Below are 27,904 nucleotides of genomic sequence, written 5' to 3'. Positions count from 1 at the left end.
TGGATTACTGCCAACATCTCTTAAACATCTTTCCTGCCTCTGTACAGTCTGTTTGCTACATTACAACCAGAGTTATCTTTGTTTATCAGCTCATGTCAGTCTTCTGGTCGCAACCCTCTGTTGGGTTTCACCACCTTTAGACTACAATCCAAACTCATGATTATGGCCTGTAAAGCCGTATGTACTTATCATTTCAATTTCGTCATCTCCATTCTGGCTGACTCACTGTGCTCTGGCCATAGGGGCCTCTTTGCTCGTTCTTGAGCAACCAAGATCATTCCTTATCAGGACCTTTGCTTGCGTGTCCTTCACTGGAACAGTATTCTTGGATCTTTCTTGGACTGGAATCCTACTTACGCTGTACGTCTTAGCTGCAGTGCCATCTCCTTGGAGGGGCTTCTCTGGCCACTCAAGTTGTAATCTTCTCCCATTTATATTTGACCCTATTATTCTACTTTATTTCCAGTGCTTTTGGAATCAGATATTATCTTTTTTTTAAAAAATTTATGTCAGTTTATTGACTATCTCCTCCCATGAGACTCTAGCTTCTTTAACAATAGGGTGTTTGGTTCACTGCTGGTTGCCCAGGACTGTACACACAGTAGTATTCAATAGATATTTAGTGATTAAATAAGTAATCAAGGAATTGTGCCACAAGCTGTTGAAGTTGCACATGGCTTGGTTTTGGCTAGAGAGCATGGGGAGTGCCAAGACTATACCAGACAGGGTTGGTGGAGTGAGAAAAGTGAGAAGGTACAAAACATGACTTAGGATCATGGGATAACCCAGCTAGCTGGAGCAAAGTGTTCGTGATGGTATAGTATCAGACTGGGCCTTCTTACCCCTCCCTGTCACAGTGCTTCCATGGCACTTGATTTATGCCCTTGTTGGAGTCCTTATTATGCAATTTATTATATGAGTTTAACATATAAACATTGACTGTAATAGTGACTGTTTCTTTTTTTAACTGAATTACAGGGAGATTTATGTTTTATTCACCTTCTTGTTACCTAAAACATTCAATAGATGTTTGTTTTGTGACATATAATTGAAAAGTGGTTCATTATAGACATTGAGGGAATCTTGCATGTTCGAACTAAGGATGTTGAATATTCATTGAACTAGAACAATAGTTAAGAAAAGTAATTTTGTAATAGTATGAAGGAACACAGAAACCTTTCCAGTAGTGCTGCCAAGGGAGGATAGAGACCTGACTGAACTAGGGATGGAAAATTCAGTTGTTATTATGAAAGGACAAAGAAACTGGTGGCCACTAGAGGGAGCAGCAACCTCAAGCAAAGTGAGACCTGCTCCTGTTTACAGGTAAAGTTGAGCTTGCCAAGGAATACATGAGGGGGTGAGAATTTGTCTTGAGAGGAGGCTATTTGAGGAAGTCAGAGAGAATGCAGTTAAGACCATAAATGAAAAAGTTGAGTTGAAAGTGGGCAATGATAGTTATAGTTTATGTTTGACACCAAAGGAAAGACCTATGATTTTCTTCTTTTAACTGTTGATTTCTTTAACACTTTTTTTTTTTTTAGGATTTCTTTTGAGAACCATTTCTCTTATTTTTGTGTGCTACTTTGTATTTGGGTTATTTTAAAAGTTCATCTGTGATTCAGCCACTGTACTTTTGAACATTTATCCCAGGGAAATGAAATCTTATGTTCACACAAAAACCTGTACCTTCATTTTATTTGAAATAGCCCCAAACAGTATGAAATAGCCCAAGTGTCCTTCAGCAAGTGAAAGGTTAAACAAATTGTGGTTCATCCATACCGTGGAATATTACTCAGCAATAAAAAAGGAATGAGCTACTGATATTTGCCGCAATTAAGATGAATTTTGTGGGAATTATGCTGAATTAAAAAAACCTAATCCCAAAACATTACATACTATCTGATTCTGTTTACATACCATAGCTGAAATGACAACATCATAGGGCTAGAGAACAGATTCATAGTTGCCCAGGGTGAGGGGCTGGGAAGGGTGCAGAAGGTAGGTGGGGTGGTTATAAAAGGGAAGTACGAAGGATCCTTGTGGTGGTAGAACTGTTTTGCATCTTGACTGTGATGGTGGATGCAGGAACCTGCGTGTGATAAAATTACGTAAAGCTACATAAATATAGAAATGGGCACATAAGTGCAACTGAGGAAATCTAAGACTGGTGGATTATTGTCAGCATCTTGGATGAGATAATAGACTATAGTTTTGCAAGCTATTACCTCTGGGGAAAACTAGTCATCTGATATCTCTTTGTATTATTTCTTACAACTGCTTGTGAATCTATAGTTTCTCCAATGAAAAAAATTAATTTAAAAATTTTAAATAGATGAAATACATTTTTGTAATATATTTTATTTAGCCCCCAAAGCAGAATATTTATAATTTCAACATGTAATCAATATAAAATATTAATAAGAAAGTTCATCTGTAATCTCAGTAGGATAGTAATCCTTATCATTTTTGTTTTTACACCAATTAGACTGAATTTGCTAATTAGATTGAATTTGCAACAAATACTGTGAGTGACTTGGTAAGTCTTTCATTTTCTCTTGTAGCTTTGTACCAAATCCTTCCCACCATGCATGCGTCAGTTACACAAAGCTTTGCGGGACACTCACCATCTCCGCCACGGGGGCCGCATGCAGTATGGCCTCTTCCTGAAGGGCATTGGCTTAACGCTGGAGCAGGCACTGCAGTTCTGGAAGCAAGAATTTATCAGAGGAAAGATGGATCCAGACAAGGTAATTTTGAAAAACCAGAGCAGTAAGTGGAATTTTACTTTGGTTTGAAACTAAACGGTCTGATTTTCAATATGCCCGTGAAATGTAGTTGACAGTTCTAAACGATAAACATGTCTGTAGTTTCTTTTAGGTAAAAAGAAACTCATGTACTAATGTAATAGATACTAAACAAAAGATTGGGAGAGTTAATTCCAAGGGGAAGATTGAAACAGCAGGGCCAGGTGTAAACTGATGCTAAAATGAAGTCTTCTCCTCTATGGGTATTCAGGCAGCAGCTGTGATAAGATGGCAGTTTCTCTCTGAGTTATATTTCTGTGGGAATGTATATGTCTGTGTAATATACAAATGTACGTGTGTGTGCGTGCAGCTGAGTCAGCTCTGATTCCTGGCTGTCCTGCGAATGACTGATGTCCACAATGTCGTGTCCTCAGTCTTTAAAGTCATTGTTTTGTTTTCCTTATTTGTTGACATATCCTTGTTCGGAGTATAACAGACAGATTCCGTGTCTGGGTTGAAATAATTCTCTTGGTTTCCCAGCCACCCCTGGGGGTTTATTTCTTCCCAGTACTGTGAAGGCAGCGTTCACTTCACTTTCTAGAATCACAGGTTCATCCTCCTAGGACTCTTCCAAGGTGCCCGCCCTCCTTTGTTCTGTGTAGATTTTCAGCATATTGTTTCCACCTTCCCTTCACTTTCTCCTGGTCAGGCAATGTGCTTCTTTGTCTGCTTGCGGTTCTTGAATCTTCTGGTAGCAATTTCTGCTTTTCCATTGTCATTGTTCTCTTCTCTCTCCTTATATTGACATTGTAATGATTCTCTTTATTTCTACTGTGATCATTGTTTAAAAAGTGAGTTCAGGAGTTCAGGATTCTAACCTTGGCTATGTCACCTTTTACTTTTGCCTCTGGTCTTGCCTCTAACAATTTTTAGTGTTTCTTCTGTCATCCATCTCAATTTGTCTTTCCTTTTTACTTCTGGATTTTTATTTTATTTTTTTGCATTCTTCCTCCATAATATTTCTAGTTTCAGTTCCTCTGGTTCTTGGTCAGTTCAGTTTCACAGTGCAATCTGCTTTTATGTGGGCTTTAAAGCCGTCAGGAATGTTAACGTTATATTTTGGCACTGCGATTCCTTTGTGCTGTTCTTCAGCTTGACTCTAATGTTCGATGCTAACAGTTCATGGTCAGCACACAACCTGCTCCTGCTCTCGTTTGCAGAGCGAGCACAGCTTCTCCGTCTCCTGCTTCCAGGCACACAGTCTGTCGGATTTCTGCATTGGCCGCCTGGTGATGTCCATGTGGACAGTTGCTTGGTCACTTGTTTGAAGCATGTGTTTACAGTCGACAAGTTGCTAGCTTTGCCCAAATCCATGAGCCACTCTCCTGCTTTATTTCTGACCTCTAGTTCAAGTTTGTTTGTTTGTTTTTTAAATATATTTTATTGATTTTTTTACAGAGAGGAAGGGAGAGAGATAGAGAGTTAGAAACATCGATGAGAGAGAAACATCGATCAGCTGCCTCCTGCACATCTCCTACTGGGGATGTGCCTGCAACCCAGGTACATGCCCTTGACCGGAATCGAACCTGGGACCTTTCAGTCCGCAGGCCGACGCTCTATCCACTGAGCCAAACCGGTTTTGGCTAGTTCAAGTTTTTTAATGACATTTGATTCTGCTTTATTTCCTACTTTTGTGTATCAGTTTTTATATTTATCAGCATGTCTTGTTTTGGTGTATGATCAGTTTCCTCTTGGATACCTGTGTAAAAGTTTTCCGTTTTTTCTTCTCCAATCTCTGTAGTTGGAATTTGAAAGATTGTTACATTAACAGGTTTTCCTAGAGGTCTGATTACTTACATGCACATGTCATGTCATTCAAGCTGAAAACTATTTAAAATGTTTTCTATTGTATTATGCTAAGTTACATCATGGAGCATTTTTAAGTAAACATTAAAAAACTGCTTTTTTTGTTCATCAGTTTATGTTGTTCATTAGATTCCACATATAAGTGAGATCATGTGATACTTATCTTTCTCTGATTGGTGAGGACAATGGGGGAAAGAGGGGATATATATAATATTTTCAGTAATAAGGATAAAAAAAGAACTGCTTTTAAGTCTATTAACTCAGATTCCCACTCCTATTCCTTATTTAATAGTGCTAGCTAATAACATTTTATTTTGGAAATATGTTTTTTTATCCCTTCAAAGCCATGACACTGGTACAAAGTAAATTTTTTTATTGTTTATTTCTTAGTTTTCTTCTTCCCAGTAAAGATAAATGATAAAACCAAGAATATTTATCAAGTACATTGTATGACACTGTATTATGTCTTATATTAGTCCCTTAGGGCTAATACAGCATAGACGGGTGCTTTAAACAACAAGAATGTATTTTCTCCAGTTCTGGAGGCTGGAAGTCCAAGGTCATGGTGTGGGCGGATTTGTTTTCTTCTCAGGCCTCTCTCTCCAGCTTCCATCAGCCACCCTGTCGCTGTGTCCTCACCTGGCCTTCTCTCTGCGTTCACTTCCCTGATGTCTTTTCCTCTAGATAGCTAGACACCACTAGAAGGACACTGTCATAGGGATTGGAGTCCACCCTTACCACCCTACTTAGCCTCCAGGACCTCTTTAAATGCCGTATCTCCAAATGCAGACACTTGGTGAGTTAGGGCTTCAACATGTGCATTTCAGCCCGTAACATGTCCCTAGTTTATATATTTTTAAAGTTCAAGATTCTTTTATAACATCTAAAAAACTCTTATAATTTTTACAGATTTGTTTTAAAAACCGCTTCCATTGATAAATTCTTAATTTATCATTTAATAGGGTCTTCTTTAAACACAATTTTGGGCAATGTTTTTAGACTTCTAATATATATGTTAAAGGTAACATTCTGATTATAGAAAATATGAAAAATACAAAAAAATGACCTGCCATTTCCCCATTCAGAAATAATTATTGTGAAAATTTTAGCCTTTCCTCTGTAATCTAGATAGCTAAACACCACTATGTCCCTACCTTTTAAAAAGTGACATTCTGTTATCATTTCCCGTGTTGCTGAGTGATTTTTGAAAATATCATTTGGATTAGCTGAATGACAGCACATCCTTTGAAAGTGATTTAATTGGGTCACTCATTCCCCTATTATTGGACATACGGCTGTGTCTGTCTGACTCTGCCATCAATGGTATTGCATCGATATCCTGAACACATCAATCTTTGATTATAGTTCTGATTATGTCCTTTGTATATATTCATCAGGTAATAGAATTACCCGGTGAGAACTGTAGACAGGTTTAAAGTTTTGATGCATGCTAGGAAATGATGGTTCGGGAGGGTTTTAAATTAGACTCTTATCAAGCCGTGTATCTTGCTTTGTCATTGGAATTATGTATTATTACTTTAAAATGTTTTCCGATATTTTATTAGGAGTTTGATATATTAAGGAGGTAAGTGTATTAGGGTTTTCCAGAGGAATAGAGCCAATAGAACGGGTGTGTATGAAAAGAGATTTATTATAAGGGATGGCTCCTGTGGTTATGGAGGCTGACAAGTCCCAAGGTCTGCAGTCAGCATGCTGGGGACTCAGGAGTGCGCTAGTGTACTTCCAATTCACGTGCAGGAGACGTGAGACCCAGGAGGAGCTTAAGCTTGAGTCCGCGGGCAGGGAGAGCCCACAGCCCAGCATAAGGCAGTCAGCAGGAGGAAGTGCCCTGTTACTCACTGAAGGGTCAGCCTTTTTGTTCTATTGGTATCTTCAAAGGAGAGCTCAGGCCCCCCCCCCCCCCCCCCCCCCCCGCCCCACCACCAGGGAGGGTGATCTGTCATACCAGTCTCCCAATTCAGATGTCACTGTCATCCAGAATCACCCTCACAGACACGCAAGAATAATGTCTGACCATAGTCTAGGCCAGTGATGGCGAACCTATGACACGCAAACTCTTTTTTGTGGTTGATTTTTCTTTGTTAAATGGCATTTAAATATATAAAATAAATATCAAAACTATGAGTCTTTGTTTTACTATGGTTGCAAATATCAAAATATTTCTATATGTGACACAGCACCAGAGTTAAATTAGGGTTTTTCAAAATGCTGACACACTGAGCTCAAAAGGTTCGCCATCACTGGTCTAGGCACTCCTGGCCCAGTCAAGTTAACACAGAATTAATCATCACAGTAGATACATGTTCATGGACTGTAGTTCTGAAGTGAAAAGAGAAAAGTTGAGTTAGCAATCGAGCTTGGTTTGTTCTGTACACTGAGAGGGGGAAGAGGAAAGTGAGAGGAGGGAAAACTTGCTCTGAATACAAGCCTTTGATTTGTACACCTGTTCCCTGACCCGCCTTTTTTAGGTGTATCTGTGATGGCCTATGTATAAATGTATTTAGTTATTTAAAAACACACACAATAGTTTATTGATGAAAGAGAGAGAGAGGGAAACATTGATGTGAGACCACAACATCGATTGGCTGCCTTCTGCATGCCCTCTACCTGGGATCGAGCCTACATATAGGCTTGTGCCCTTGACCAGGAGTCAAACCAGCAAACTCCTGGTGCATGGGACAATGCCCAATCAACTGAGCCATACTGGCCAGGGCAGTATTTAGTTATTTTTAAACCTGTGTATATGAAAATATTTTTTGAATGTGAGTTTTATTTTGCATTGTAAAAGTTTTCTTCAGAAATTATTGCAAAAGGAAATCAATAAATAACTTGTACCTTTCTAGATAATATATAGCAATCTATATATTCATTAGCTTATTATTGATTACAGCAAATATATTATTTTGACAAAAAGACTATAAATTATGCATATGATTTATGGTGTCTGTCTAGTGTTCTATTGTTAGAGTCTGTATTTGTAAATACATGTTCATGCTTTTCTCAGTTGCATCTCTTACATCTTTTGCAATGAAATATTGTAAGTATCTTTTAGTTTATTAAAATATTCTCTTCAGTTTAATAATTGTAACTTTTTGTTAATTCTACATACAGTTAAAAATACTCTGAAGAGATGAAGAAAATAGATGGCTTCAGTACTGTTTGTAAAGAGTGATTATGGAGGATGTATATTAAACATTTTTTGTAGAGCTCTAAAGCACTTTGGTGTTAAACCTAGGAATGCTTTGGAACAGTTACTGTTGCTGAATAGCTCATTTCCTGACAGTGCAGGAAAAATGTTGTGGTGATAAAGTCAGTTTTAACTGAAATTCTCCTTTACTATTATTTCCCAAATGGTCATATATCTGATTTCTTTCTTTTTGTGCTTATGTCCTCATTGTAACTTGCTTTATGCATCTAAGCAAAAATTGTGGGTGCTTAGCCATTACTTTTGAAGCAACAGAGAAAGGATTAGTACTCCAGCACTTTTTAGCTGTAACTTGTCACTGCCACCTTCCCTAGTTACATTGTCTAGAACTAATATCCCTTTTCCCTACCTCCTTTCTAAAAGTAAGTGCCGTTCTTCATGAATCATTTGCCTAATTAGTGTCTGGCTCTTTCTCCCATCTTCCCTTTGCTTCTGTTTGTTGCAGGGATTAATCTGCCTGTTTTTTAAAAATATTTGGAATCCTTTTCTATCTCAGGTTATGCTTACATTTGGAGGGGAATTTGTTGTCCATACTGCAAAATAATCTAACACTGTATGCATTAGCTTTTGTAACTGTCACCCAGAGTATTAATACTAAAGGAGCATGTCCCTAGATACTTCTTATTAAGGTTAAGCAGCTTTTGTGTTATAGTCTACACATTCTTATTTTCTCTTACAACCATTTTTGAACAGTAATAAGGTGATTGTGGAAGCAGCTTAAGGATCTGATTCTCACTGTTACTTATCTTTTATTAGGAATTCGATATACTAACTCAGTCCCCCTATGTATATAAAGAGTAGCCATCTGTCTGTAAAAGGCTTACTCAGTGTTGTTAGTTTGGGTTATTTTTCTTTTCTTTTGAAATGACTTGTAGACTAGCATACACTCCAGTAAGTGGTATTAATAATAGAGAGAGGTCCCACTGTTACTTCCTACCAGATTATGCTCTTATAATTTTGGGCACCTATCACTACCTCATATTTATTGCTTATTCACTTATCACCTATATCCTACAATTAGAATAAAAATTATATAAAAACAGTTGTCTTGTCTTTCTTGTTCATTGCAGCATGTTTAGGCACCTGCAATAGTGCCTGAATCATAGCAGGCACCCATTAATTATTTATTGTGTAGACTAAAGAATAAATCCCCATAGATATAAATTCATGGAAAATCAGAGAAAATTTTGTCTATTTTTCCCAAATGCCTTTACATAAATCAGTTCTATATAACTGTTTGTTAATGAGCTGTTATTCCATTTATAGTGAACTTGAAACTGAATTAAATCAAGAATTTTAGTAGGACCTGACTTTGCAACAGAAACTATTGATTTTATAAATTGGAAAGGATTTCACATCATGGGCTTGCCAAAGGGGTTGTGGTATAGAAAAGGTTTTCATAGCAGAGGATAGGGCTTCTATAACTATTATCAAATTGTAGTATCTTTTTTGCATGTGTGTTTTAGGACTGGATTTTGAACGACTTGAATGCAGTGACTATGATTTTGTCATTTTGGGTCTCAAAGGCTTAGCACAAGCCCTGACAATTCTTAAATGTTTGCTGAATATGTGGTAAATTCTGCCCAAGCTTTAAAAAGTGGCTTTCAGCATAAGAAAAGAAATCTTTGTTTCTTTGTAGGTAAGCTGTATTTCTAACAAGTAACTTTAGTAGCTAGCCAACTTTCTTGTCTTCCATGTATTTCTCTAAATCAAAATGTAGGTCGGAAGATAATGCACTATGTAAGAAATGATAACCAGTTATCATCATTATTTTTTTTAGTGTCCAGAAATACAGTACATATTCAGTTGCAAATATGTAAATAATACAGTTGTCCAATTATGATTTGTTTTAAAAGTACAAAAATATGCCTATGTTTGTGTGTGCATACACACGCATACATATTCCATCTCCTTTCATTGATCATTTAACAGATTTTTATTGAGCGTTCACCGCGGACAGGGCACAGCCCTTCTTTCTAAGGGCTTTACAGGCTCCTGGATAAACCAGATAAATAGAAATACACAAATTCAGTATGATAATGGCTGTGGTGGAGGTGCTCATAGGATTCTATAGATCAGAGGAAGGAGTGGTGGGGAAGGAGAATGGCTACTGTGTGTCACTGATTGAGGATGTTATATTTGCCAGTTACAATTAAGGAGTTAGTCAGAGGAAGAAGTGAAGTGCTATGTTGAGGGAGCAGCATTTTCAGAGGACCTTAGTTGAGAGAGGGTAGCCCATCCTTTCGATGGTGTGAACCTGAGCTGTAAGAATGATAGTGGCTAGAGATGATTCTATAATCATAGTGTTTGGTTTTAACTATTACCAAAGACATGGATTAGTAGGCCAAGAGAAAGTAGTCTTGCTGGATAGAAACCTGTCCATTGGGATCAGGTCAGCTATATAGGGTCAACTGATAACTGTAATTTACTTAAATAGATGTAATTTCATAACTTTGAATATTTACTACAACTGTGTAGTGAATCTGGGATGTTATGAAAGTGTACTGAGAGAAGGAAAATAGTATGAACAAAGTTTCCACTTATATTTCCACTTGGTTCAAATTAATTTGGCCTCTATAAATATGGATTTCTGATAATCTGGGCCAATATTGATTTTTAAAAATAAATAAAGTCCTTTTAATGTAAGACTTTAATTTTTAACCTACTTGAAACAGGGTGAGTTGAGAGGTAGACGTAATTAGAAAACAGTTACAAAACATGGGGAAAAGGAAAGTGTTGAGGTTATGTGGAGTAAGGAAGTTATCAGAGTAGATCGAGTTTCTGAAGATTTCTTGAGGATCATTCTTGAATTAGGATTTGAAGGAGGTGAATGACGTGGATTAGTAGGTAGGTAAGGATGAGAATACTCAGTAAACAGGAATGAGGAGAAAGTAGAGCATCGCTCGCTTTTCCACTCTTAGTAAGTTTTGATTGTTTTCATTCTTAAATCTGTGCTTTCAGGTGTCTTGAATTTTACCTGGTCAGTATATTTGAATATCATTTTTATTTGGATGCATATTGTCCTAGAGTGTAAGGGATTTTAGTATTAAAATATCAGCCATTTGCAAGAGGACATTCTGCTGTTGTGACTGATCTTATAACAAACTAATTGCTTTAGAGTATTTCTTACTCCCAAAATATTTATTTCATAATATGGGTTTTTTTATTGTTAGATATAATTACATATATTGAATATGAGTATTTATGATATATTAAATTTTTTTAAGTAAAGCCTTTTCAATGACCCTTGTCAGTGGGGGTTGGGGATTTTTGAAAATTGCATTTGGGTTGTCAAATAGTATTCTTTGGATTTGTGAGTGATTCTACAAGAAGTATTTGAAGCTTTGAATATGTTATTCTTCAAATAATTTCTTAGATTTCTGAAATAAATACAGCTATGCTTTTTGCAAATAAAATATATTTAATTAACCACAGTACAGTTTTCTGCAAGTGTTTCTTGGTTGTGATTATTTACATGCCAGTGTACCTGAGAAAAAGCCTCACTCTGTGAACATTAATCAAACCTCGGTTTAAAGCATGAAAAAATATACTGCTAAAATATTCGTTCACTTGGAACTTGGATATTAAATCACTTCAGCCACTAGCTTTGTTAAGAATAAATTGAACTGGATAATTCTTCTAATAAATTCAAAGCAATGTGTCCTCTTAATCAGATTGCTCATATTGGTGCTGTTGTGAATGGCTTTGACCTGGCTGTGCTGGAAATTAAGCACAACATAGATCATGTACATTTTATGTAGCTGAATTCCTGTCCCTGATGATAGCATACTTAAGGTGTACTACATGTTGTTATAATTGGGTCAAGGAACATTTAGCACTATTTAAAAAGCTTATCTCTTGTCCCAGAACCCAGTTTGCATCATGACTTAGAACAGGCCTATGTTGTTAAACATTGACAACCAAAGCATTAAATATTTGGCGGGGGGGGAGGGGAGGATAGAGGGAGTGAGTACATGAAGCCTATTTATCACCAGGGTTTCTGTTTCTAAGACAGTGGTTCTCCCAGGACCTGTACCAGCAGCATCAGCTTCAGTGGCATCTGGGAATTTGAAGTGCACACTCTCTGAATCAAACTCTGGGTGTGGAGCCCATAGTTTGGGGTTTAACAAGCCTTCCAGGTGAAACTGATGCACACTAAAGACCAAGAAATTTTATTCTTTAACTTTTTTTTAAATTTATTGGGGTGACATTCGTTAATAAACATTATTTCGGTTTCAGGTGTATAATTCTATAGTACTTTATCTGTATATTGTGTGTTCCCTGTCCCAAGTCAAGTCTCCTTCCATCACCATTTATTCCCCTTTACCTACTCCGACCTTCCTTGGTAATCACCATACTGTTATATATAAGTTGTTTTTGTTTTTTTAATCCCTTCACCTTTTTCACCCAGCCCCTCAATCCCCTCCCCTCTGACAGCTTCAGTCTGTTCTTTGTATCTTTGAGTCTGTTTTTATTTTGTTTGTTAGTTGATTTTGTTCATTAGATTCCACCTATAAGTGAAATCGTACAGTATTTGTCTTTCTCTGCCTGGCTTATTTTACTTAGCATTATACTCTCCAGGTTCATCCATGCTGTCACAAAAGTAAGTTTTTTTTTTCCCTTTTTCTAATGGCTGAGTAGTATTCCATTGTGTAAATGTAGATATTGCCCTTATAAAAATCTCAATTGGTTATTGGCTTTCCAAAATATAGGCACTGAAATTTTTCAGCTCTTTTTTGTCCTCCTGTCCACTTCTGTTGGCAATTCGAGCATAATGCGCTGTCCTTTTTCAATAAGCTGCACATAAATCCAGTATCTACAATATGCCAGGCACTAGGAATTACCAAACGGTATGTACAGCAGAGTTTCCTAGTATTGACCCCATGAACCTCTGAAAAGGCTAAGCCGGCCATGGGGTACTGAAAACAGTTGCCTTAGACTGTGAGCAGCTTCTTCCCTTTGTCCTAAACAGCTTTACAAATCTCATTTTATATGTGCTCGGTGACATGAAAAAAGTTGAAAAGAACTAATAGGTAGAGTTCACCCTTGGAGTCAGACTGAGTTCACATTTGGGGTGTTAAAGTCTGGTTCCCCTATAAAAACCAAACAAAACTGTGCTCTTGGGCAAATTACTTAACATGTGCCATTACCTATGGGATGTGGACAATGATTATGTACACGTGTGTAGATATACACATATATCTCTGTCTGTCTACCTGTCTACACTTCATTGAAAGTGGAGAGGATTAAGCAAGGGCTGAGTGCAGATTCTGACATTCTCTAAGTTCTAGCTGTTCTTATTCTAGGACTTCATAGGAAGGAGATGTTAGCTTGACATGGAGTAATCAGTGGTTTCCACAGGTAGAATCACATTTGTGCTGGCTTTTTAAGAGGTTTCATATAGCCCTAGCCAGTTTGGCTCAGTGGATAGAGCATTGGCCTATGGACTTAAGGGTCCCAGGTTCAATTCCAGTCAAGGGCACATGCCTGGGTTGCGGGCTCCATCCCCAGTAGGGGGCGTGCAGAAGGCAGCCAGTCAATGATTCTCATCATTGACGTTTCTATCTCTCCCGTTCCCTCTCTGAAATCAATAAAAATATATTTTAAAAAATACAAATGTTTCATATAACTTAGAATGCCCAGGAAGACTAAGGGGAAAGAAAAGAATTAGAGACTAAATTCCAGCAGAGAGTTTGTTTTAGGAAATATTCAAGCAATTTTAGGCTGTGTTCTTGGGAGCTCCTGGGTCCCCCAGCAAAGGGGGCAGAAACTCACAAGGCAGATGGAGGGGTCTGATTTCTGGCCCTGCTTTAGGAAGTGTATTTGTATCTGTGTCTTATAATTCTGTGTAAGATTTCACTTAAAAGTTGGATTTTAGTACTTAAAATGTTTAAAAATTACTATCTATTTGTAGTGTAAAATTTGGGAAAGTAGTAAGGGGATGAGAAGAGAGGAGAGAGATATTAGTGTGAGACTATAGGTCAGTGATGTCGAACCTTTTGAGCTCGGCATGTCAGCATTTTGAAAAACCCTTACTTAACTCTGGTGCCGTGTCACATATAGAAATTTTTTGATATTTGCAACCCATAGTAAAACAAAGACTCATAGTTTTGATATTTATTTTATATATTTAAATGCCATTTAACAAAGAAAAATCAACCAAAAAAATGAAATGAGTTTGCGAGTCACCTCTGACACGCGTGTCATAGGTTCGCCATCACTGATATAGGTGCTTTAAGTGAAATTTGTTTTAAGTGAAGAGAAAGCCATTAGTGAATTTTAAACCAGGCAGGATAATTGTTTTCAGATTGCCGGGAGCCGGTCCATCCTTGCTGTTTCAAGGGACCTGGCATATATGGCATACTGTTCTTAATATGTTTGCTCACCTTCTTGGCACTATGTGTTTTAACCAAGGTCACCTCTCTGAGAAAGGTTGTTTCCCCAGGTAGGGATTTTCCCCTGAAGTTAGGGAGGGAATAAAACCTCTTAACTGCCAGGCGGGTAATGCCTACAGAAATTGGCAAGAGAACCCGGCGACAGAGCCTTGCTACAGAACCTGGCTGGAGAACCTAACCCGAACCTGGCTGAAGAACCCGGCTACAGAACATGGCTACAGGGAGAACCGGGAGAACCTAGCAAGGGAACATGGACACATAACTTGGCTGGAGATTGTGGCTAGAGATCCTGGCAAGGCTGCTGATCAACTGAACGCTGTCTCCGTGTCATTTCTTCTTCGCCGACTCCGTCCACACCTTTGGGGACCCCTGGACCTGCTGGGGTTGGACCCCACCATCAGATGATTAATGTGGAGGTAATATGCAGAATTGAAATGGGAGGGACTAGGAATGGGATAGTTGACCAGATTAGGTCTTCTTGTAGTAGTGATAAGAGCAAAATGGAAGGGGTGGATTCCAGAAACGTTTTGAGGGACAGTTTGTAGGACAGAATGAGGACAGAATTAAGTTTAACTCAGGTGGTCAGCCTATGTAAAATAGAAAGATAAGAAGCTCCATTAACATAGGTAATGGGTGGTGATTGGACTTGTCTAGGCTTAGAGCGGAGGAGAAATGGATCATGGGTTTGGTTTTGGGTGAAAGTTGAATTGATGTCTAAGTACAAATTCTTGCTGGTTGATTAGTTGGCTTTTTTGTTCCTTCCTTCATTCTGTAATTATTTGTTGAGTACTCACATTGTGAAAGGAATTGTTTGTTCTACGTGAAGGAACATGGAGATGTTGATTTGAGAGTCAAAATGAAAATGAGAGGAAAATCTTTTGAAGGTAAATATGTTGACAGAGAATATAGGGAGGAATTTAGAGAGCAGAGGACTCCACTTTGAGGAATACCCACTGTTTGGAATGGAAATGGAGGAACCTAAAGTGAAAGCAGAATTATCAGAAAAATTGGAGTAGGAGAGAGAAATCAGTCTGGAGACCTAGACACTGAGGAAGAGGAGAATTTAAAAAGTAAGGTGTACGGGGTACTTTTAGAACTGAAAAAGGCATGAATATTATTTTGAAGAAGTTCTCAGAAAAGCACAGACAGGAGGCAGATTTCCAAGTTTCCTTGACTACATGAAGAAATGGAAACAATGGAAATGGAGTATTTGTTTCAAAAGTTTCAGAAGTCAGAAAGGAGAGAAATAGATCATCTTAGCTTTAGAGGGTGATCATGCCAAGCAAAGGTGATTTCAAACTGGAACTCATGGAAATGGAGAGTGTGCTGGGAATAATTGAGGAAATAGAGAATATTCCTGGTGTGATTATTAAATAGTGTGAGTCTCCTCTTCCATCTTGTACTCATGAGATTAGGGACTTTTTTGTCTTTTTTACCCCCATATACCCAGCACCTGGCACGGTGCCGAAGGTTCATGGATGTTAATAAAATTTTTTGAATGAATGAATGGACAAATTGTGTAAGGAGTTCAGAGAGGATATCTACTTGTCTGAGACCTGGAAGTTATATGAGAGATTTTTAAGTTGGTAAAGAAGTGTTTGTGGGAGGAAAGGAGCCGGGGAAGCTCATGCCACTGCCCATCTTTTCAGTAAAGTAAGTAGGGAGATTACTTACCAGAGGATCTGGTGCAATTAGGGCTTAAGGAAAGTGGAAGAGCGCGTAGAATAACACCTTTCCGGAAGTATGCTAAGGAGTTCACCTATGATAAATAAAAAGATTGCTAAGCTACAGAGTAATTACAATTTGACTATTTACCGAGTGCCTAGCACAGTGGTCGGCAAACCGCGGCTCACAAGCCACATGCGGCTCTTTGGCCCCTTGAGTGTGGCTCTTCCACAAAATACCACATGCCGGCACGCATGTATAGTGCGAAGTAGACTTAAAACTTTAAGTAAAGCTTATTAAGTTAATTTTAGGGAATGTTGTGGAGTGAAAGAAGATGTAGGGTCGAGGATTGAGAAAGGTATGTTGAGGTGGTTTGGACATATAGAGAGGATGAACGAAAGGAGATAGACGAAACAAGTATACAAGACGAGTGTGGATGGGAGAATTGGAAGGGGTCGACCTCAGCGAACGTACCTCAATCAGATTGAGGACGCTTTTAGCAAAGGCCAGCTTAGGAGTACCCTAATTAAGTTAATAACAGTGTACCTACCTATATAGTTTAAGTTTAAAAAATTTGGCTCTCAAAAGAAATTTCAATCGTTGTACTGTTGATATTTGGCTCTGTTGACAAATGAGTTTGCTGACCACTGGCTTAGCATATGCCAGGCACTACAATTAGTACTTTGCCTGCACCATCTATGGAGATAGGTGTTATTTATGTCTAGTTTACTAATGAGAAAACTGTACCAGGCCATAAATTTGTAGTCAGCTGAGTCAGCATTGTTCTGTTACTTTCCCTCACTATGTCGTGTGGCCTTAGAGCAGAGGCAAGAGAGGGCATCAGGTAAAATCTACTCAGGTGTAGGAAGTGGCAAAGCAGGCATGCTGTTATTAAACCCTTCCTATGTTTCTTATTTCATTAAATCTCACAACACTGTGAGATAAGTGTCATCTTCCTTTTATGGAGAGTGTAATGAGCTTTCCCCAGGCGGCAAAGGGTGGGTGGTACATGATGAGAACTGAGTTAGTACTCAGGTCTGTGTTAGTCCGAACACTGTGCTTTTCCCAGCACTCTCAGGAAGAAGAGTAAACGGCCGTTTAGGTTGACGTTGGTACGAACAACTATGTAAACGTAAGACACAACTTACAATAGAGGTTTTCAGTTCTGTGTTTAATCATTTAGTGAGTATCTCAATCACATTGTTAAAATGGGGACATCAGTAATGTCATGATTCCTAAAATGTTGCAAAGAAAGAAGTATATGCATGAAATATTATGTAACCTATACAGTACTAAACTAATATTAGTCAATAATTTTAAAATGAAGAATCGGTTATTCTATAATCATTCATATGTTTTCTCTATATTTACAAACTTATTAAATAGAAACTCAAACATTAATTAGCTTACTAATTATATTAATTATAATAATTATGTTTTTGGTTTTTCTTTCAAAGAAAACTTTGTTTTGCTTGAATATTCAAATTAGCAATATCCTTGGAAGGTCATTTGAATGTGATAAAAAGTAGTTTCTTGCAAAAGTAGTCTAATCTTTGTCATTATTGATATTTAGCTGCAATTTAAAAGAGCCCTTAGCAGTTACCAAGTCATCTAGAATATATTTTTTTAAAGTTTTCCTGTGACAAAATTTTTATTGTAGTCTCTCTTCTAAATATTTTGATGTATAATAAAGATGTGTGCATATTAAGGGCTTAACTCTTATCTCCATGTTTTCCATTGCCTTTGAAATACAAATTCTAGATAACACAGTATGAAAATTAATATTTAGACATTGGCTTGGGCAGGTTATTTGCTTACTTTCATGAATGTCAAGAGTCTAGCTCGTCAAATTTTGAATTAAATTGTGTATTGCATTAAGTCTATCATTAGAATCAAACAAGTATTACCCCTCCCTCCCAACATCATTCTGGTTAAAGTTAGCTTTAGCCAATCTAATTGCTTTTGGTGTTCTACTCCAAATGCTTTTCAATTCTTAAACTATAAAAATGAGATAAAAAAGTAGAAAACTTCAACTTTAATTATTAACTTATAACTGTTGTTTTATCAGTGGTACTATATGGATTAAAATTGATATAAAATGATGTTTTAGCCAACCTTTTAAGATAGGCTAAAATTTAAAAATATATACAGTGCTTTTAGGAGAAAATGATAATAAGGAGGAACAAGTTAAGGTTTTCACAGAGTTTGCCTTAATTGCTATGTCCTGGTGGTAAATCTTCTCCAGAAAAATGGAGTGTGTAAGTTCCAAAATGGGTAAGACTTCTGATACTAAGAGACGTTTCTTTGGAAAATATATCGAAGTTAGGAATTTCAAGGGCTAGTGGGGAAGGTATTTCTAGGCTTTCTTTAACAAACCACTATGTCTTTATCACTCAGATCATTCCAATAAATCTTTCTCAGTATTTTTTGGTTTTGTTTTCTCTAAAAAAATCACTTGGCATTGTGTTTCCAGTTAGCTTACTTTTTTGTAGAGTAGGATTTTATTTTACTTAAAAAGAAACAACAGCCTGGCTGGTGTCCCAGTGGTTGAGTGTTGACCCATGCACCCAGAGATCGCTGGTTCTATTCTTGGTCAGGGCACATGCCCGGGCTGCTGTGGGCTTGATCTCCAGTAGGGGGCGTGCAGGAGGCAGCCGATCATTGTCTCTCAGTGTTTCTCTCAAAATTAATAAAAATATATCTTTAAAAAAGAGAAACAACAAATAGCTATTTTGTGCATGCATGCCACCAGGCATTGCCCTTTCTAGTAAGACATTAATTTCAATAGTTGGGGGGGTGAGGGGCTCAGAGAATGGCTGTGCTTTAGGGATGCAATTATTTTATGTAGATCAGTCAGAAAAGTAGGAATCCTAACAGGTGAGGAATAGAGAGATGATTACTCAAGCAGAGATATAGGTGGTTAATGTTTTAGATTGGCAAGAACACCACTTTTTAGGTGAAGTAAGGTTTTTAAGTGATAATAGGTTCAGAGAAGAATGAAGTAGGTTAAAAAATTTAACTCAGCTTAAAAAATTTGAGGATGGTATTGATGAAGCACTCTAAGAAGTAGATTGCTTTTATACTTTAGAATAAGGTTGTCATTTTCTTTTGCACTGTCTCAGATATGCCCAAGCTAACCTGTCTGTCCCTAGACAACTATGTTAAGAGCGTATTTTATTCATCTGTACAACAAATAATTTATCGAGTGTTGACTGTGTCCCAGACACTCTTCTAGATACTAAAGGTACAGCAGTGAACAAAATTAGACAAAAACATTAACCCTCTGGTGTTAACATTCTTGTGGGAGAAATATAAGAAAATTATATATTAATGATAAAAAATACTATGGAGGAAATTTTGCAGAGAAAAAATAGAGAGTGCAGTTTTCAATAGGGTAGTCAGGGAAGGCCTAAATTAAAGATTATATTTAACCGCAGCTTGAGTTTTGTATAAGCTCTGGGCTTGGCATTGTTGTTGTTTATCATATCTTCGGATATGAACAAGTGAATGTTAGAGTTCGCCATTTTATAATGAAGAAAACATGAGGCATGGAAAACTGTCCAAATGTTCCCAGAAACACCAGACACTAGATCTTAAACCCTTGGATAGTGTGACTTGAGTATCTGGAAGTTGAGCTGCAATGCAGCAGCCAGATCCAGCCCAACAGTCAAGGTTTCAGGGAAGGGCAGCCTGAGGCAGTAGAGTCCCTTGCAGTCATGAAATTGGGCAGACCTAGCAGAAGCCAGGTGAGAAGCAGGACTGGATGGACCAGGCATACACTGAGGCTCAGTAAGCTCCCTGCATCTCAGGTTTCAGTGAGGAAAGTCCTTTCAGACCCTTTATTGTGAAGGGTTCTGGTTTAACATAAGGTACCAGGTTAGTGATCACTCTAGGACTGAATGAGGCTGACTCTCCAGTCTTTGGTCCTTATAGTCTCATAGGATGAGTCAAGGAAAGCTGTTCATCACACCTACAACCGGGCATCCTGTGATGTAATAAAGTTTTCAATGTTTGAGAGAGGGCAAGGTGCAGGGCTTCCTACTAAAATCTCAAGGATTCCTGGCTTTTTTTTTTTTTAGCCCCCACTGGAAAGGTACCCAAAAGGGAAATGGTTGATGTCCAATGTGGTTTCTGGGTCTTTTAGCTGATATGTCCTTAAATGTTTCTCTACATCTTTGTACCTAAAGACCTTTTATCACAACCTTTTGTTTCTGTTTTTCCTTTGCATTGATTAAGACTGACTGTCCCTTACATTCTTCAGCTCTTCAGATAACTCCTATATGCCATCCTCACCCTCTGAATTTTCTCATAGACCTCAGAAAAGTAATGTCGTTACCCACTGAAGTCCTAGCCCTACCTCTGGCGGATCAGCTCTGTCATCACCATGCAAAAAATTCAACTTACTCTGTGCCCACCTGTCTTTTCTGCCCTGTCCTTGGGCAGATTTCAAAATAAACTCCATGATGAAAATCCATGTCAGATAACCTCCATTGTAATATTAAAAACTCTACAAACAAATTGTATTTTATGCTTTTAGATTTATTTAGAGAGTGCAGTGGAAAACAAAGCACGTGTTGGAATAGGTAAATATTTATGAGACAATACATCATTGTCATTAGCTGAGGGAGTGGCTGAGAAATACTGTTCAGTGAATGCATATGTAAAGTCAGAATGGTAAACACTGACATTTCATTGAAAATGTGTGGATTAAAGACATTTTATTTGTATAGATATGGTAATTTAGATATAATGGCATACTTTAAAACCCATGAAAGATAGTTGTGCTTTCCACTTTGATGTTTTTAAATAGATCATAGATGTGTTGTTTCTCTCCCTACAGAGGAGAAAAAAGTATGTTGACAAATTTTCTTGTATGTAAGTTTTGTCACAATTATGCTTTTATTTCTACCTTCAGATTTAAAGCATTTTTAAAAACCTTGAAAATATATATTTAGAAAAAAATAAATCTAGGATAGTAATTTTATCAATATACAGGGTGGGGCAAAAGTAGTTTTACAGTTGCATGTGAAAAAGAGTTTATTCTTGTTTTATTAATTATAATATTTTCCATCTGAACAACTGTAAACCTGCTTTTGCCCCACCCTGTAGTTAAATTAATATTCAATAACAAAAATGATTTCACTCAAGTTTATTCAAGAAGAGATCATCACGTATTCTCCCTGCTTTTCCTGAAAATGTCCCATTCTTTCTGTCTTTAAAAGTGGGTGGGGTTCCTCTTTTGTGTTGTAAGCTGTGGTTGCCCTTTCTTCTTCCTTGTATGCCTGATACTAGCTCACCACGAAGGCCTTGACTCTTGTATTTTTTGAGGTCTGAGTGTCTTCATTCTTTACTAATGTGATTGAAACACTCTTGCGTGGTCCTTGGAGTTTCAAGGATGCCATCGCACTGAGGGCCATGTCCCGACGGTCCCTCTTCTTGCTCCCTTATTCTTTGCAGAGCTTTGCCTTGGCCACACGTGAATTCAGGCAGTATGTTTCTGCAGTTTCCAAATTCCTACTGCAAAGAACTTGGTCCAAAAGTACCTTATGCATAGCATTCTTCATCCCGTACTGTTGTTTTCTCATTTATGGACCTTCTAGGAATAGTACCAAAAAAATCTGTGTTTACTAATGGGCCCTTTCTGATAAGGCAACACTTAAACATTATGTTAACAGAATTTTATGGCAATTATTATCTGCTATTGTTTTATGGATTCTAATTATTAACTTATTGATTGTACCTTGAGACCTTATACACAAAGGATGCATTTGAATAATGCCATGGTAATGCCATTTAATCTCAGTTTATAATTGCACTATGTTTCATCTTAGCCAGTAATAACTTCTTTCTTTGGACTCATGGCATGCATAGTTTACATGTAAATATTGTTTTAAAAACTTTATTTTGTTAGATTTAGACATTCACATTCAAGGCCATTCAAAACTTTTGTGTTTTTTTTAGAAGATAATTTAAATTTTTATCTACCTAAAGTATGGATAAATCTATTGCCTAGAGAAAAGGAAGAGGTTGTACTTTCTGAAGAGGGGAGAGGATTCTGAATAATTAAGCGCATGGATGGAATTAATTTCAGTACTATTGGGGATAGATTGGATTTAGTTTAAGCCACTGTGGGTAAGAGCCGAAGAATTTTTTCTGTTTATCACTTATGGCCCAGTTCCTGGGTTAATCTTTTCCTGAATGTCTGAGCCAGCAGTGACTTCCCCCCACCCCACCAAACACCCCATTTAATCTCAAGTAGATTTTAAATCTCTAAGTAGCAGAGACTCTATTGTACTCTCCCCACCTGCCTCACTGCACTGGGCAGAATGCAGTGCACCTAGTTTTTTCTTAATATGTATTCATTAGTTGAACATGGTCTTCAGCATGTCAAGCTGTTAGTTTTCCTCAGTAAAATTTTTTGCCTTCTCCCTTCTTATTTGACTTTTACCATAGTAATAAAGATCTACCTCTCATTTGTAAAAGTATAATTGATCAGGACCATGATGTCATTCTTCCAGGGAGTCCCTCCAGCCAGGTCATCTGCTCTTCTGACTGTGGCTTATAAGGTGGCTTATCCTTTGCAAGTGGACCCTGACAGCCCGAGGGAATGATGGCCTGTGGCATTTTTCTCTTTATTAAAGATACATCAAGATCCTAAAAGGGAACGTTTTCTATATTGTTTATAGGGATTATAGTGAGGGAAAGGACAGCTATTAATAGGGGCTTTATAATATTCGAGGCTGTTGATAGATACAAATGAAGTAAAAATGTCTTTTTCTTTTTTTAATAGCACTTAGAAAAGATGATTGATTTAGAGTAAATTTGCTATACTCTGGCATGGTTAAGGCATTTGGAGAAGTTTGTCACAATAGAGATGCTAGCATTTATTGAGTCCTGCAGTGTACCCAACACTTTATGTAAATTTTCTTATTTAGTCTTCAAGTATTCATCATATGAGAGTAGGTGTTGTGTTATCCAGATTTGCAAAGAGATACCCTGAAACTCAATGAATTCCTGGGTAATTAGAAGCTCTAAGGTTCACAGACCTTTCTGTCTGCTGGGTAGACCATACAGACACTAAATGTGCTTGATGGTAGCATCTTCTTCAAGTGGACAGATGGAAAATAAGAACAGAATATTGAAAGAAACAGAGAAACAGGCATTGCTGAACACCTAGCTAAGTTAGTTATTCTACTTGAATCCTAAATTAAGCTATGGGGGGAAAAATCCCATGATTCCTATTTTTGGAAACCAGTATAATTTTTTAGACTAGAAAGCTTACACATTCATATTCATTAAACTCTGCATATACCAATGTTTGTTAAGGACTGTGAGTGAAAAAATGTGCATAAGGCATTACTCATGACCTTAAGGAAAACAGTCTGTACTAGACTGATGTAACTTCTGTCTTATAATTCAACTATTGAATTACTTTCCAGTGAATTACAAGCTTTTTGAGTGGCAGAGACCCTGGTTTTCCGAAGTTTAAATTTAAGTAACATTTGTTGGACACTGGGAATTCTTTCACATAACTTCTTAAATAAAACACTGGCCTCCTGTAGAGGGTGGGTCAGCCTGTTGGCAGGCAGTCGGACCAGAGCGCAGACCTCATCTGCTCCTTATTAACTATGTGACTGAGAAGTCAACCTCTCTCAACTTCAGTTTTCTTATCCCTCAAACAAGGGAGTGATGGAATTGGTGTGGGGGTTACATATGATAGTACTTTTACTATACTGCTATAACATATAATAAATAATCAATAACATGCCTTTACTTTGGTTCTTATTTATTCTGAGGCTGAAAGGGTTAAGTTCAGTATAGAGCAAGTTCAAGAGATATTATTATATCCACCCAGGGGACCCAGAGAGGGCTTCCTGGGGAAATTGATATGTGAATTGAACCTTGAAAGATGATAGATAGGATTTGAACACACAGCATTGAAGCACATGAGTAGTTCATGATCCATGAGTATTTGAGTAAAGGCTCGTGGGAGCCCAGTGGAGGACTTTTATAAACCACGGTTGGCTGAAAAACAGATCTATACCTCAAGTGGGTGAGTCTTACAATGAACCTTGTAACCTGCTGGATGCTGAGAAATTATAGGATGGCTTCGTTGCTGTATAGTGATCTTAATACTGGGAAAGAAGTTAGAAAATCGAATGAATGGTTATTTGCTTCATGTGTTTCGATTTTCCTTTACAAAGAAAAGAAAATTGGAGGCGAGTGCTGGGATGCGATCTCTTTAGAGTTCAATTTTCTAATGAGTGCCAACATTCTAACTTTTAGGAAGTCATTTAAAACATAACTTTTAGGCTTTGAGGTGATACATAGATGATTTAGGTCAGTACCTCTCAAATTGTTTGTGTCACACATTTTTGGTACTTGGACTTTTGTGGTGGGTGTAAAAGATTTAAAAGTTGAATGCATGAACGTTATTGCAGAAATCACTCGGGTCTCCCTTCAGCACCGTGTCATTGATTGCCTGATGTCAGTGTTTCACGTGTTTTAGTGAACTCACATGCTCTTTCCTTCACTTCAGCTCTACCTCTTGCCTGCAGCAAGTTGTGCCTCTCAGCCTTTGTGAAAATGGTATCCAGGGACCTACTCAGTTCAGAGTCCCATCTGATTGATGTCACAATAACCATTTTTCTTCAGTTGCAGCAAAGATAAAATGAACGCTTTGATCAAAATTTGAAAAACTGGTTCAGAAGAGTTCATGGGATACTTCATGGGCTAGATTGACAGCATAGATGTCATAGATATTCAATATCCCTCAGGCAGTATTCCATTTTAAAAATATATATTTTAGTGCCCTAGGACACAGCATATTCCTTTTTTAAAAATCTATACTGGGTGGGGGGGAGGAGACATATGTAAAACTTTGGACAAAAAAAAATAAATAAATCTATACTGACTCCTAGGTGAACTCATTCTCTTTTCAGGCCTCTAATGTATATCTCCACAAGCCTCGCCTCCTCTCTGAGATCTAGACCCTGATACCTAAGTGCCTACTTATGATCTAGACCAGGGGTCCTCAAACTATGGCCCGCGGGCCACATGCAAATACAAATATTGTATTTGTTCCCATTTTGTTTTTTTACTTCAAAATAAGATATGTGCAGTGTGCATAGGAATTTGTTCATAGTTTTTTTTTTAAATTATAGTCCGGCCCTCCGACGGTCTGAGGGACAGTGAACTGGCCCCCTGTTTAAAAAGTTTGAGGACCCCTGATCTAGACTCTAGATCACACACATGCAATTACACTTGAAGCATCTCAAACATAAAGTCTCCAAACTGAGCTCCTGGTCCACCAGCCTACCCCAACCTCCTCCTCCTCCTCCTCCAGTCTTTTCCATCTCAGATAATGGCACTTCCATTCTTACACTTGATCAGGTAAAACACCTTGATGTACACAGTCTTTGACTCATTTTTTTCCTCCTATATCTACAGTGTCAGCAAATCCTTTTGACTCAACCTTGAAAGTCTATCACTTCTCATCACCCCTACTGCCCCAGTGCTGGTCCCCACCACCACTGTCCCCTGTGGATTGCTGCAGTAGCTTCCTAATCACTTTTCCAGCTTCTCAGATTTGATCAGTGTCAATAGAAGCTGGTGGAAGAAGGGCTACTGTTTAGGTCAATATTTTCCTTGAAAGGAATTTAAAATTCCTTCAAGTCCTTGAACAGGATTTCTCTTAATACCCCATAGAGTTTCATACCCCAGATTTTAAAAATATGTCTTTATTGATTTTAGTGAGAGAGGAAGGGAGAGGGATAGAGAGATAGAAACATTGATGAGAGAGAAACATCCTCTCATCGCCGCCTCCTGCACACCCCCTACTAGGGATCGAGCCTACAACTCAGGCATGTGCCCTGACCAGGAATCCAGCCGGGGACCTCTTGCTCAACCCCTTGTATATGTTAAGTATATTACTAATCTTAAAATAAGGAGACTATGAGGACATGCACTCACCTCCAGAAGTATACTGAAATTAATTTCATCTTCTTTTTAATGACTTAGCATGAACTTCAGGATTTGGAGCTGCTGCAGGCTGATCATTAGAAACACCAGTTATCATTGCATAGTAAAGGAAGTGCAGGTTCATAGAAATCTCTGGTTGAGTTATTGTTAGACAAAGCAGCTCTTTCTCTCTTCTAAAGTAAAAAAAAATACTTTATTAAACCTTTCTGGTTATTTTTGTTTCTGAAATTTGGGGCATAAGGCCATCCACAGATATTATGGTTGTATATTTTACTGTGGACTCACTAGCAATGATGGTTGACTGGTGGATTCTATGTATTACTTTAAAAAGGAAAGTTCACTAATTGAGTTTTGTAGGTATTTTATTTGACCTGTATGTATGTATGTATGTATGTATGTGTGTGTGTATATATGCTGTAACTTTTTATATTTTTCCCAACCATGTAAACCCGAGGCCCTTTCCAGCTTCGTGGCAAAGGATAAGATACTAATGAGAATGTCTTTGAGACATAATTATGTAGATTTAAAAGAGTGATGTAGTTTTAATTATGCCCTTTAGCTAGTGTACTTGCATATTAAACTCATTCGTGTCTTAGTGTATTTCCCTCTGAAACTTTGCTCTTCTCAGGCCTTAAATTGCTAATCAGCTCATGGGTATACCTGAAGGTTATGTAAGCTAAGTTGAAGACTGCCAAAGAATGTGTTTAAACTATTAATCCAAAATATACAGAAGTTTATAGTTAGGGAAAAAATGGCCTGTGGGCTGCCCTAACCGGTTTGGTTCAGTGGATAGAGCGCCGGCCTGTGGACTCAAGGGTCCCAGGTTCGATTCCGGTCAAGGGCATGTAGCTTGGTTGTGGGCACATCCCCAGTAAGGAGTGTGCAGGACGCAGCTGATCGGTGTTTCTCTCTCATCAATGTTTGTAACTCTCTATCCCTCTCCCTTCCTCTCTGTAAAAAATCAATAAAATATATATTTTTTAAAAATGGCCTGTGGGTGTACAGAAGCATGTCAACCCACGAGCCTAGAGTTTGACATACTTGGTGTACAGTGTTCTTCACTGGATCCATAAGGACGGAATTCCAGTGTTGTATTTGTATATACTTCCCCTCCCTTCCTTCATCCCTAACTGAAAAATTCCCTTTGGTTGTAATGGGTTGAAACATGTAATATATTGTTTCCCTGGGGCTATTCTCTTTTAACCCAGGGAACTTGAAGCAAAATAATAATATATATTTTTAGTTTTTAGGGTTTTTTTTACCTCTGCTTTTTTGGCTTATTTGTTTATTTTCATTTTAAGCCTCTAGATTTAGCAGAAAAGTAACTACCTTGAAGCTATGAAATGATTTATTCACTTATGGGAAAATAGTATGAGGCTACCTCAACCCTACTTCGTGGGTGATTTTGTTTTTATTTCTGAGAAGCTAGTGTAGGAAAAATCCTTGGTAAGTCTTAAGGAGAAAGGCTCTGAAAAATCTTTTGAGGCTAACTTTCCTCTCAAAGAGGCAGTAAAAAAAAAAAAAGAATTTAGAACAGGAATAAGTGAATTTTCTTTAAAGGGAGAGATAGTACATATTTTTGGCTTTGTGGAGCATTTGGTTTCCATTGCACCTACTCTGTTGTAGCATGAAAACAACCATAGACAATATTTAACAAATGGATGAGACTATATTGTTACTGACAAAAAGAGACAGCTGTCTGGATTTAGTCTGTGGGCCAGATATGATTTGCAGACTCCTAATTTAGAACATGTGCAAACTCAAATCCCCATATTCCCATTACCATATCAAACAATTTTTAATATTTTCCATATTTCATTTATATGTCCCTTTTTATTCTTTTTACTTTAGCTAAAGTATTTAAAAGCAAATTCTAGACTATGTCATTTGATGCACACTTTTATATCTTTAGAAATTATAAACCTTTTCTTATATAATTATAATACCATATCTTACCACTTGGCAAAATTAACAGTAACTTTTTTTATAACATCTAATACCCAGATCAAGTTCAAATTTCTCCAATT

The 27,904-nt window shown here is 37.6% G+C and overlaps 1 protein-coding gene across 1 annotated transcript in view; it reads left to right on the top strand.

Annotated features, from left to right (window-relative positions):
• The window catches only part of LOC107182006 (DNA primase large subunit-like), a 102,030-nt gene that overhangs the window by 20,416 nt on the left and 53,710 nt on the right, over window positions 1-27,904 (top strand). Inside the window, exon 3 of the mRNA XM_015559476.1 lies at window positions 2,562-2,747. Within this exon, the coding sequence (XP_015414962.1) occupies window positions 2,562-2,747 (186 nt within the window). The remainder of the gene's footprint in view (window positions 1-2,561; window positions 2,748-27,904) is intronic.

The sequence above is a fragment of the Myotis davidii genome, unplaced genomic scaffold (genome assembly GCF_000327345.1).
Source record: "Myotis davidii unplaced genomic scaffold, ASM32734v1 scaffold334, whole genome shotgun sequence".
Classification (NCBI taxonomy): domain Eukaryota; kingdom Metazoa; phylum Chordata; class Mammalia; order Chiroptera; family Vespertilionidae; genus Myotis; species Myotis davidii.
Note: the sequence above shows the minus strand (reverse complement) of the source record. Positions and strands in the feature narration are given on the sequence as shown.